This window comes from Echinops telfairi, unplaced genomic scaffold, assembly GCF_000313985.2.
Source record: "Echinops telfairi isolate 266 unplaced genomic scaffold, ASM31398v2 ScPeMD7_23;HRSCAF=83, whole genome shotgun sequence".
NCBI lineage: Eukaryota > Metazoa > Chordata > Mammalia > Afrosoricida > Tenrecidae > Echinops > Echinops telfairi.
The window spans coordinates 58,145,208-58,158,146 of record NW_022103920.1 but is presented as its reverse complement, the minus strand read 5'-3'; the positions used below and the strand labels follow the sequence as shown (position 1 = coordinate 58,158,146).

The window sequence follows — 12,939 nt, the reverse complement described above, 5'->3', positions numbered from 1 at the left end:
AGAAAGGGGGAACCAATTACAAGAATCTACATATAACCTCCTCCCTGGGGGCCGGACAACAGAAAAGTGGGTGAAGGGAGACGTTGGATAGGGCAAGTATGACAAAATAATAATTTATAAATAATCAAGGGTTCATGAGGGAGGGGGAAACGGGAAGGGAGGGGAAAAAATGAGGAGCTGATGCCAGGGGCTTAGGTGGAGAGCAAATGTTTTGAGAATGATCAGGACAATGAATGTACAAATGTGCTTTACACAATTGATGTATGTATGGATTGTGATAAGACTTTCATGAGCCCTAATAAAATGATTAAAATAAAAAATCCTGGCTGTTCAACTTTAAGTGGTAGCACCCATTCTTAGCATATCAAATACCTTGTTCCCTGATCTCTCTACAAATTAGTTTATTTTGATAACATGGTGTCTACTTTCTTTTATTTGACACAAAAACAAAGCCCCTGTAAGTTATGAACTACCTCTTTATAAGTAGCAACATTTCGGTCAAGATAACCTTAAAGGAAGGAAGGGGAAAAGGGACTCAATCAAGCAAGAGATTAAAACGATTTATGACAGGGGGAAACAGTCCTCATGTCAACAGTGCATTCGTGGACAGGGCAGTACAGCAACTGACTTTCAGGACGGTGACTGTGGATTAAAATAATTGAAGTCAAATCAATTTATTTTCATCTTAGCACATAAAACATTTTTTGGGGGACAATCAAAACTAGTTCAAATAAATTGAGTGTAATTTTTAGAGGAACACTGTTTTAATTACCCAGACTAGCACATTATTCACAGGTCTATGATAATGAAGAGCTGAATACACATTTCAAGATTATTAATTTACAGTAAACACATGGCCATCGAGTCAATTCCAACTCACATTGGCCTTATTTAGTGTTCCCGAGACTGAAAATCTGTACAATTGCAAACAGCTTCATTTTTTCTCATGCAGCGTGGGTGATTTGATCTGCCGACCTTTCCATCAGCCGTTCAACACTTACCTGACAGAGCCACCAGGGCTCATTAACCTCCAGCATTTCCCAAACAAAATAGTCTTAATTTAAAAATAAATGACATCTAACTTTCCCCCATAAGTCATTTTCCTCACTGGAAAACACTTCTGTTGCTCCCTTCTAAAATTGGTTGTTGACTTATTTTGTGAAGGGACACAAAGACAGAAACTTACTACTTATTGCTGCGACATCCTCAGAAAGAGTTATTTTTTTGAGGAAATGAAGACACATAGAGCTTAGGTTCCATTAGTCTCAAAAGTAGGTATTAGGAAACTGTACCTAATCCTACAATGGAAAATCATTCTTTAAAAAAGAGAAAAAAAGAAAACCATTCTTAATTCATTGATTTCTTCCAGAACTTAAAAGAACCCCATTGGCAAATAAATTCCATGGGCTCCAAATGGTCCTTGAATCTGGAAAACTAAATGATGTGTAACCATTCCCACAGAACAGATGGATTTCTATTTTTAGTTGGTCCAAGACTTGCAAAGATAATTTCTCTGTAGAGTAACGAAAAGACTACAAAATAAAAACTATGTTAAAGAGATAACCTTTCTAAGGCCCTAAAAGTCATCTCTATTTTTACAATATAATGAAAATTTACTAACCAATAGAAAGTTACCATTATGTTGAGCACAAGCCTTATTTTATGATAGCAAAAGACACACCGTTGCTGTTAGCTGCTACTGAGTTTCCAGCTCTTATCTGTACCCAGGTACATGCTCTGGTCTAGTCGGATTCGTAAGGTAGAATTGGGGTCATGATTGTCGTGGGGGGGGGGGGAGGGAAGCATTTAGGGACGGGAGGGAAGCATTTAGGGACGAGAGGAAAGTTGTATGTTTCATCGTTGCTACCCTGCACCCTGACTGGCTTGTCTCTTCTTTGTGACCCTTCTTTCTGTAAGGGGATGTCCAATTGTCTACAGATGGGCTTTGGGTCTCCACTCTCCCTCATTCATATTGATATGATTTTTTGTTCTGGTTCTTTGATACCTGATCCTATCAACACTTCGTGATCACATAGGCTGATGTGCTGCTTCCATGTGAACTTTGTTGCTTCTTAGCTAGATGGCTGCTTGTTTGTCTTCAAGCCTTTAAGACCCCCGGCGCTATATCTTTTGATAGCCGGACACCATCAGCCTTCTTCACCACATTTTCTTATGCATGCGCTTTGTCTTCAGCGATAGATTCCATCTGATTTCTTGATTGCTGCTTCCAAGGGTACTGATTGTGGATCCAAGTAAAATGAAATCCTTGACAACTTCAATCTTTGTCCCATTTATCATGATGTTACTTGATCCAGCTAGGGTTTTAATTTTCTTTATATTGAGCTCTAATCCATCAAGGCCGTAGACTTTACCTTCCTAAATATCTTTCAAATCATTTTTCTCCTGCATCAACTTAGGACTTCAGCGAGGAGGCTGTCATCTTCTCTTCGCTACATTCAGCACCCGTCTTTACCACCCTCTTGCCCATCCACCCATCACACAAGTGTGTGAGTAGTCTCTGTAGAACACAAAGTTGGTAATATTCTTTTCCTGCTAACAATATTAGGAATCCTCACACCTTCCAGGGATTTGACATGCGAGAGCACTTCTGTCCTTCCATCCTGAGCTTCCACTTGTTTCCACCTGTCGTCCGGAGGATTTATGATGCACAGCTACTCTTGTTCTCAAATCTCAAATTTGCCACAGTTTCCCCTAGAGATTTAGCTTGTAGTTGTCCAAGTTTTTACTTGCTCTCCTCCCATTCTCTTCTGTATCAGTCTTTCATTTCTACCACTTCAATGAGCTTCAGATTCCAAAATGCATCACTTTTTCTGTAGCTAAGACCATTAACTGAAAAAATGGCTAACTCTTTTAATAAAAGTTGTTAAGAGCCTGGATTAAGGCCAAACTGCATGGATTCAAATTCTAACTCTACCAACTACTAGCCCAGAAGCCTGGGCAAGTCACTTCTCAAACCGCTTTCAGGATTCTGCCCTTATCCCCCTTTCACAATTAGATTGTTAGCCATTCACACAAAACCTCTCAGTTCTGTTCTTTATAAAAACAAACAAAAAATCAAGCTTAAAGTAAAATATTCCATTATAAAGAACCAATGAAGTAGAAATGGAATACCAATCATTCACAAAAATGATAAAATGAAATTCTAAATAACTTAAATATACTAATTAATCTCAGAGTAATTTCAGTCAGTTAATAAGGATCTCTATGGAACATTAATAACCAAAATGAAATTTAGTTGAAAAGTCTTAGAAAGCTATTTCTTTTCCCTTAAAATTTTGACTCATCAAAGAAATATCTCATTTTTATACCTAGTTTCAGCAATCTTCTATATAATCAGTACTAGTAGAACTTCAAAACTAAGCCTGACAAATGTGAACATTATACTAATAATTTCTAGATCAGTAATTATCAAACTTCAATGTGCATCAGAGTCTGTTAAATATTACACTTCTGAATATATCTATGGAAAAAATTGATTCTCATTTAACTGCAATAATTGTTTTTGGCCAGTCTATCTAGCTACAATGCAGAAATATAATAACAGTCTAAGGATATAGCTGCCTGGCTAGTGAGTCCTCATTGCAGTGTGAGACTGCATTTAGACCCCCCCTCCATTGCTCTTGGAGACACACTGCAAACTATATTATGAAAGAAGACGCAGACTGTCCCCAAACAAACAAGAATGAATCTAGGAAAAACTTTGGTTTAAGTGTCATATCTGAAGATACTTCTTTGGGTGTCAATTATTTTACTAGAACTACATGATGTTGTGATAATATTTCCTTCATTGATTCACAAAATCAAAGAATAAAAAGAGAGACAGTAAAAAAAAAAGACTCATAATGTTAATCAAGCTGTGGGTATTTAACAAATAAGTTTTCAAGTGTCACTAGCCAACACATGACCTACAATCATAGCTATAGCGTATAATCATAAATGGAGGTAAAGTAAATAAATATTGCATCAAACTACCAAAAATATAACTTTTTTCCCCAAATTGCTAAGTCCAATAGTAATTGCTATTACAGAAGCATCATATACTGAATGCTGACACAAAAAAGTGACATCATTGAAAGCCAGATGTCAGAAATAAGAGCTCAAAGACACTCTTTCAGCTTCTCACACAGTTTTTTTATATGGAGAAATACCTGGATTTAGGGTGTTCTAAATAAAGATACCAAAACGATGTTAACAATACTGACCATGCAGTTGATGGCAGCAAGACATTTATTTGCTTAGCATGGCAGCTATGAATCTACAGTTGTTTTAGACTAAATATTTTTAAATATGGAAGTGGATTTAATGTGATTTTCAATTTCTGGATACAAAGACTTAAGACACAACTATTATACATGATGTGAAATTTTATAGGAAGAGAAAACCAAAATTTAGGTTATAAATATGTTTAGATAAGTGTTTAAGTTTCTATCAAAACCACCTATCAAAGTAGAAGCAGCCTTAATTTCCAATCAAAGGATTTGAAAGTGAAGTAATCTAGTCATATTGCGGAAAGGATGTAAAAATTATGTGAAGAAAAAGCAAGTTTTATTTGTTGTCAAATAACATGGGTGTTATGTTAGAGAATTTGGTTTTTTATATTACTTCTATCACTATTGCTTAAAATAAATGATATATTTTAATGTAACATGTCATATGATGCTGAAATGAAGATCTCTTTGGGTACCAAGAAGGTAACATGCAAGAGTCTAGAAAACCTGAAGATGGAAGAAGTGGGAGTAGCTATCGATGTAGTGTATCAGGGTTTAGTACCTAGAAAGAAAAACGATACCGGTATTGAGTCACAGAGAAATTAATTAGTAGAGGGGAGGCTAACTAAATTTCTGTGGAACAATAGAGAAAAAAGATGCAGCCATTCCACTTCTTAAAAGTATAGCTACTTTGAATCCACTACTGAGTATCAGAAGTATCAGGAGATTTACCTGACTACTAGTTTCACTTATAGCTTCCAGAAGTTTTTCAACTGCGGCTTGTAATCGAGAACTAATGTTCAGCATGAGTTCTTCACTTTCAGGGTCTATTTCAGTTCCAGTCAGGCCACTTCTCACGAGTCCTCGTGACAACTCTGTTCCTTCCTCAGTGCCTTTGGCCCACACGCTAGCGTCATTGCTGGGCATATCACTTCCAGAATAAGAGGATATGGCTTCATCTGTAACTAGATTAAAAAGAGTTTAAAAGCATAAGTTAGTTATAATTAATACAGTTTTTAAAAAGTTACCAAATATACCGTAACTAGAGCACAAAAGCATCAAAACTCTAAGGACTTATAACAGTGTCACAACAAAACAGTGTGGATGTGATTCATGATAAAACACACAAACCACATACCCACCCCCTGCCTTCCTTTGAGCAGCAGACAGACAGACAGACAGACATCAGGCAATATGTACAAGCACATCTCAGTCCATGTGGGCCAGGCTGGTGTGCAGATTGGCAACGCCGGCTGGGAGCTCTACTGCTTGGAGCATGGGATCCAACCCGATGGGCAGAAGTCCTGTGACAAGGCCAGTGGGGGAGGGGATGACTCCTTCAAAACCTTCTTCAGTGAAACTGGGGCAGGGAAGCACATGCCCCAGGTGGTGTTTGTGGACCTGGAGCCCATGGTGATCGATGAGGTTCGGACTGACACATACCGCCAGCTCTTCCATCCAGAGCAGCTCATCACAGGCAAGGAAGATGCCACCAATAACTATGCCCGGGGACACTACACCACTGGAAAGGAGCTCATTGACCTGGTGCTGGACCGGATTCGGAAGCTGTCTGACCAGTGCACAGGGCTCCAGGACTTCCTCATCTTCCACAGCTTTGGCGGAGGTACGGGCTTCACCTCCCTGCAGATGGAGCGGCTCTCGGTGGACTACAGCAAGAAGTCCAACCTGGACTTCTCCATCTACCCAGCTCCCCACATCTCCACGGCCGTGGTCGAGTCCTACAACTCCATCCTGACCACCCACGCCACCCTGGAGCACTCTGACTGCACCTTCATGGTGGACAATGAGACCATCTATTGACATCTGTCACCGCAACCTGGATATTGAGTGCCTGACCTACACTCACCTCAACTGCCTCATAGGCCAAATCGTGTACTCCATCACGGCTTCCCTGTGCTTCGACGGTGCCCTCAATGTGGACCTGACCGAGTTCCAGACCAACCTAGTGTCCTACCCTCGCATCCACTTCCCCTGGCCACCTATGCGCCTGTCATCTCTGCCGAGAAGGCCTACCATGAACAGCTGTCCGTGGCCAAGATCACCAACGTCTGCTTTGAGCCTGCCAACCAGATGATGAAGTGCGACCCCCACCACGGCAAGTACATGGCCTGCTGCCTGCTGTACCGTGGAGCCATGGTGCCCAAGGATGCCAATGCTGCCATCGCCACCATCAAGACCAAGCGTACTATCCAGTTTGTGGACTGGTGCCCAATGGGCTTCAAGGTTGGCATCAACTACCAGCCACCCACTGTGGTGTCCGGGGTGACCTGGCGAAGGTGCAGTGTGTCATGTGCATGCTGAGCAACATGACCTCCATCGCCGAGGCCTGGGCGCGCCTGGACCACAAGTTTGACCTGATGTATGCCAAGCGGGGGTTCATGCACTGGTATGTGGGCGAGGGCATGGAAGAGGGTGAGTTCTCTGAGGCCTGAGAGGATATGGCTGCCCTGGAGAAAGATTACGAGGAGGTAGGCATGGATAGTGTGGAGGGGGAGGGAGAAGAGGAAGAAGGGGATGAATATTAGGAGAAACCTGTGTGTCCTCAATAAAAAAACCACACAAACACAGAACATAATGTTATTCAATAACTGAATAGGTAAGAAAGAGAAGGAGAATGCTATACTAATAGGGCTTTACAAGAACGGATATTTGGGTTATTTAGTATTATAACAACTTTCAGCAGTAAATACCCACCATGTAGAATTTGCTAAGGAATGAGAACACCTAAGTGATAAGATATTGTTCCTAATCTTGAGGACGTGATAACACAAAAACAAATACATAAAACTACTTACAAAGAAAAATATTGTGCAGTGTGATGTTTAGGGCACATGGGGAGGTCAAAGCGTTTGACTTTGCAGCAGACCTTGTGATTTTTGAGTCCTATGCTGGCCAGTATCACCTACTCAGGCCAGATGCTAAAGAGGACTGAGATCATTGTGCAGTTGGCTGCTTCGGTAAACAGTATGCTGGGAAGAGGCTGGCCTGAAGATCAGCTCTAGATTAGCTATGGATTTACCTCTCCATACTCGTCTTAACTCTTACATAAAGATAACTGAGTTTACAGGGGCACAAGATTAGCTTTGGAAATGTTTTTGCTAAAGTGAAATTATAACATGTTATCCATCACTGCAATGAAACAAAATGCTCAACCACAGGAGCCTGCTACAACCTAACAATGAAATTACCTGAAAACAAATTGCTTATTCATTATTATGTGTAACACATTAACTGTCAGCAACCATCCAAAGTTAAGACTGAAAGCAGAGGGAACGCTCATTTTCAAAATGCTTAGAACACGTTTAGTTCGTCACTGTTACCCAGAGAACATGAACTGGTAATGTGACTTGCTACAGCAGCCAGTGCCACATGGAATTGTCTATCTTATGCAAAGTCTGAATTCAGCACAATTCAATATTCATTAAGTACGTCCTTTATATAAGCAACCCATGGGCTGACAAGTCGAATACTGAATTCTAGGAAATAATTTCAAATGTTTGCTTTTACACAGGTGTGGTAACGTGAAATAGCTTCAATATGGCTCTTTAACCCATGTCTCTCTCTCACCAAATGACTGAATAGGGCCATGCAAACAGGGTGTGTGCAAACACTAATAAAGGGATTGGTCAATTTTGTCATTCCTCTGTATAAAAGAGCATACGCTGAAGATGAGAGAGAGAATCCTGGGACAATGAAGAAAGAATGTCTGCCAACAGAGCTGGGGTGAGACCCCTGTCTGAAGTGGCGGAAGCAGTGGAGGTCATGACAGAGCTCTAGGAGACAGCAAAGGAGACAGAAGCCAAGGGACCAGGTGACCGAAGCTAAGGGCCAGAAGAGATTTGGCTGCTGGCTCAGGAGAATTGCTGCAGTGGACCAATGACTATATTCTTAATATTTTCTGATCTTGACTTGTGGTAATCTGTTAACTTTCCCAAAAAACCTTCATAATTTTGAACATGTCTAAGCTCTGTGTGACCGTTGCCACATATTTTTGAACCCAGCAGAGAAGCAGAGTTTAGAATAGGATAAAAGGAGGATAGAGGTTGGAGGCATGTCTGACCTCTGCCTTGGGCTGACGAGGAGACAGATACTCCTCCCAACTGACGCTTGTCTGATTCAAAGTTTAATAGCTAACTAACCTGTCACTTTGTATTTTTTCACAGTTCGAAAAATACACTAGGTTGATAGCTACTTCTATTATTCCACGTGTTCAAAATTGAATGCTCAGATAATAGGGATCCATATTTTCTAAATGCTTATGAATTCAACATGGTTCAGATGTACAAAGTTCAGGCAAAGTTACTAGGTCAAATAAGTGATATGTTTGAAAACATTCTGGCAATAAGCAATACTAATAGCTTATTTCTAATTGTTATTTTTACTAATAGTTTATTTCTAATTTAATGACTTATAATGAAACATGTTAGAAATATTAGTTGGTATAGCATCTTCTTTTTTCATGGATACAAAGGGTAGTATGATGTGATGAGAGCCCTAGACTTTGCAGGGTGACAAGTATGTGGGGAAGGAGGGGAAGGTAGGGAAAGAGATAAAAGAGTTTAGAAAGTAGGCTGAATACAAGTTGTGAATGATCCTTAAATTTTACTCATTGATTCTATTATGTTCACTCTACAGTAGATACGAACATGCTCCTCAGGTTCAAGGGTTTTCCCCCTGCTTAATGGTGCTTTGACAATTGTTAGTTTCTAATGAAAACACTCACTGCAGTCTGACCCTTACACAATGCAGATAAGAAAACTGAACTGAAGCCCTGAGAGATTTGCCCAAGGTCACGATGAGCTAGGGCAAGAAGCAGGTGTTCAGAAGAATTCCTTCTGTAACATTGCATATTCTCTGAGAACATCACATTGCTCTAAAAGGAAGTTGCAATAAATGCCATGCAGTCCAGAGATGGGTGGGTGGGGGTATGCATTTTAACACTGAAACATCACAGTGTATGCCTAGAAAAAAATTTTTTTTCAGTACATTTTGGGAACGCATTTTTGAAGTGGATCTAAAATTCATTCATGTTCAAGTGTTTTCACAGGGCTCAAAAGTTCCTTTGAATTCTAAAACCAGGTAACTGATATGAGGAAGCGAACATGAGCAAATAATTTTTTTTCCTCATAGAAAGACAAGTCCATACACATTTGAAATCTAAACAAGTTCAGGCTTGAAGGCTCAAAATAGATCACGAGTACTACTTACAACACAAAGCCATATATTAAATACTTGAAACATAAAAGTTATTTCATAATCAGATTAAAACTTTTTTTGTCTACTAAATAAAACACCAAAGAAATATTTTAAAATACAACCGATATATGGATTGCTACAAGAGCTGTTAAGAGCCCCCAACAAAATGATCTTTTAATTAAAAAAAATGTATCTTAGTTTTTCTTTTTTGGTAAAAAAATTATTTAATCATTTTATTGGGGCCCGTACAAGTCTTATCATAATCCATACATCCATCCATTGTGTCAAGCACATTTGTTGCCATCATCATTCTCAAAATATTTGCTTTCTGCTTAGCCCTTGGTATCACCTCCTCCCGACTCCCCGTATCGTAGTTTTTCTAATAACGGTTCCATTAAACATATGAAAGATCATCAGAAAAATTTCTCACATGCGGGACACCGTATCAATATTTTAAAACTACTATTTCCCTCAAGGTCTATGAGAAAACTGAAGGTTCTATATTGTCATATTTACACTTTTTTATTATATATTCAATTAGTTCAATCCTCTTTAAGATTTAAAATGGACCTGACAGGTGTCCCCTAATGACATTAGATGTCAAAAATACCAAACTCACTGCCATCGAGTTGATTCTATGGTGTTGTCCATAGTGACTCTATCGGACACGGGAGAACTGCGGGATTTGGAGACTTACTCTGTAGGGAAGGAAAAAGGATCATTTTTCTCCCAGGAAGCAGCTGGCCTTTTCAAACTGCTGACCAAGGATGACCCTAATTTTATTAGTGAAGCTAGCACATTATTGCTGAGACATAGAGCAATTAAATGGAATCTGTACATCATAATCAACAGTATTAAGACCACAAACTTCTAATCGGTTTTAATGTTCTATATTATATAGGAACAGTCTTCAAAAAGCTCATGTTTTTCCATGTATGTATGTATTTAAAAATATTTTTGCTTCAAAATAAACTCACACTAACTTGTTATAACATGTCTGAACAGGATTTTGTTTGTAGTTTGAAGCATTAAGAAAGATAAAATATCAGTTTGAAAAGAGCCTCTATCAGAGCAACATAAATTCTGCTAAAAATGAAGTAAAAATAAACTTTTTTAATGAGAAGTGTGATAGAAAGAATGGTGAAATCATTGATGTTGCATGGAAAGATCAATAGTAACAATGCCCCAAAGAAATCAACAGTTATGAATAAAAAACTCATTTTAAGAAGGAATCAGACAATATTGAATATTAAGCCCGTGTAACAACAGTCCATCAAGTTGCAAGAAAAACATTTTTATTTGTGCCCGAATAGAAAGGACCAGCGATTGACAGCAGAAACAATGGCCAACACCAACACCATAGTTTAGGTTACACAATTCTGACTGAAAAATAAAAGTTGATTAAATTTTCTACTCCGTGGGTGCCATAACTGTTGCATCCAGAGCAGTTGCAGGCAAGCCTTTGATGGAAGTTTTCGCCAAGTGGGAACAAGGTCCTGAAGCATTTCTTGGAAGAATTATAGCATGAGATGAAACATGCCTTACCAGTACAATCCTGACCACAAAGCACAATGAAAGCCCTGGTGACCAAATGGTGGAAATGATCCAGTCAAAGCAAGAGCTGACCAGCAGAGAGCAAAGGCTATGGAAACAGCTTTTTTGGATGCCCGAGGCTTTTGCTTGTTGACTCTTTGGATGGCCAAAGAATGACACATCTATTCTGAGGGTGTTAGCCAGAAATTCAGCAAGAAAAGGGCCAGGAGAGCTTCCTGGATGGTCCTCCTCCACAGGGACATGCTGCTCATCTTCTCATCCCACAAAGACAATTCCATGAGTTTCTAAGGGAGGACAACAGGCATCCACCTCACAGTCTGTATTTGGCTCCATCTGACTTCTTTTTGTTTTCTGTGGGGGGAGGTCAGATGCAAAGGCATTCCCTCCCCTGAGGGCAATCAGTTGCCAAACTGCTGTCTCATCCCACCACAGGGGTGGGCCTGCTTCCCTGCCTCTGGGGACAATGGATAGGCTCCTGTAGGCGGAGTTTTCACCCTACTGATAATACTTCCTATGGAGACCCAGAGACCACCCCCTAGACCACCCTCTCATTACTGTGTTACCTATAGTGCAACCCCTCCCTGTGACATATGTCTCTACCTGTAATTAGTGGGCTGGCATACCCCCAAAAGATTTATAGGCGTGGGTCAGCAATAGCGATCTCTCTGACTCTCCTCTCCCGTCCTCTCTCCCTTGTTCTCTTGCCCTCCTTCCCTTCCCCCTCTCTCCAAGTGGACCACAAAGCTGGGCTGAGGTGAGCAATGCTACCATGTAATGTGTCTGACTGTGTTATTGTAATATCTCTCATGCTCTCGATGACTTTAATATAATACTTATATATCTCAACTGTACAATTGTGCATTACTGAACCCATAAGTAGTATTACTGAACCCGTGGGTAGTATTAGTAGCAGCGGTAGGGGCTGGCCTCTCACTCCCCCCTCGCCATTTTAATTTAATACTACAGTTTTCTAATCTTAAAAAACCAAAGTGGTACATACTTTTCTTCAGTTAGTAATATAAAAGAGAGTTCATTGATATGGTTATATTTCTAGGACCATTGAATTCCTTTCATATAAAAAACTGTCGAGTGCATTCTGACTCAGAGGCCCTGTATGATAGAGTAGAACTGCCCATATGGGTTTCTGAGTGTATAAAGCTTTATAGTAGAAAGCCTCATCCTTTTCCTTTGGAGCAGCTGATGGTTATGAACTGCAGACCTTAAGTTTGGATTAAATAGTTATTACTGCTTACAAAGGTATCTTCACTTTAATGGAGTTTATGTTGAGAAAGACAACTTATATTCTTAGCTTTCAATTAAATTGTTTTATGACCTTTTGGAAGTCTTCACACTCTTTTTTTAACTGTGGACTTAGAATTTGATTTGGGGAGACTTCCAGGAAGATGGCGACTGAGTGACACATACCAGAGGGACTCCACAGAATCCAGCCTAGGAGAGTTGCTTAGAGGGAACTTTAACACAACTGGAACGAAGGAGGAGCATCATAAAGATAAGTAGGCACAGACCCACGGGGGTTTTGAGGGGCTGGGGGCTTTTGGCTTACCTCAGTGGAAGCCGGCTGGGGCTTGACCTTGGCCCTGTCACTGTCTCTGCGGGAGCTGGGATCATTTGGAGCCGTAGGGGTATTTGGTCTCAACACAGCCACAGTTTGCCCCCGCTGGCCTCAGGGCAGGGACTGGACCCTTGCAGCTCCACGGGCAGGGATCAAGATCCAGCTACAGTATAGCTTTTGTTTACATCTCTGATCTCTGTTCTTCTACAGTCCGGAAGGTCTGCGCAGGGGATTTTTCTCAGCACAGCCACAGCTTGCCACCACCGCCTCGGGGAAGGAACTAAACCCTTGCAGCTCCGCCGGCAGGGAGTGGGACTCAGCTACATAGTTGCTTTTCTTTCCCTCTCTCCCCTATATTCCCCCACA

The 12,939-nt window shown here is 40.4% G+C and overlaps 1 protein-coding gene and 1 pseudogene across 1 annotated transcript in view; one reads left to right on the top strand and one right to left on the bottom strand.

Annotated features, from left to right (window-relative positions):
- The window catches only part of AKAP9 (A-kinase anchoring protein 9), a 162,053-nt gene that overhangs the window by 55,998 nt on the left and 93,116 nt on the right, over positions 1-12,939 (bottom strand). Inside the window, exon 18 of the mRNA XM_045288755.1 lies at positions 4,962-5,194. Coding sequence (XP_045144690.1) covers positions 4,962-5,194 — 233 coding nt within the window. The remainder of the gene's footprint in view (positions 1-4,961; positions 5,195-12,939) is intronic.
- LOC101643389 lies at positions 5,424-6,775 on the top strand (annotated as a pseudogene).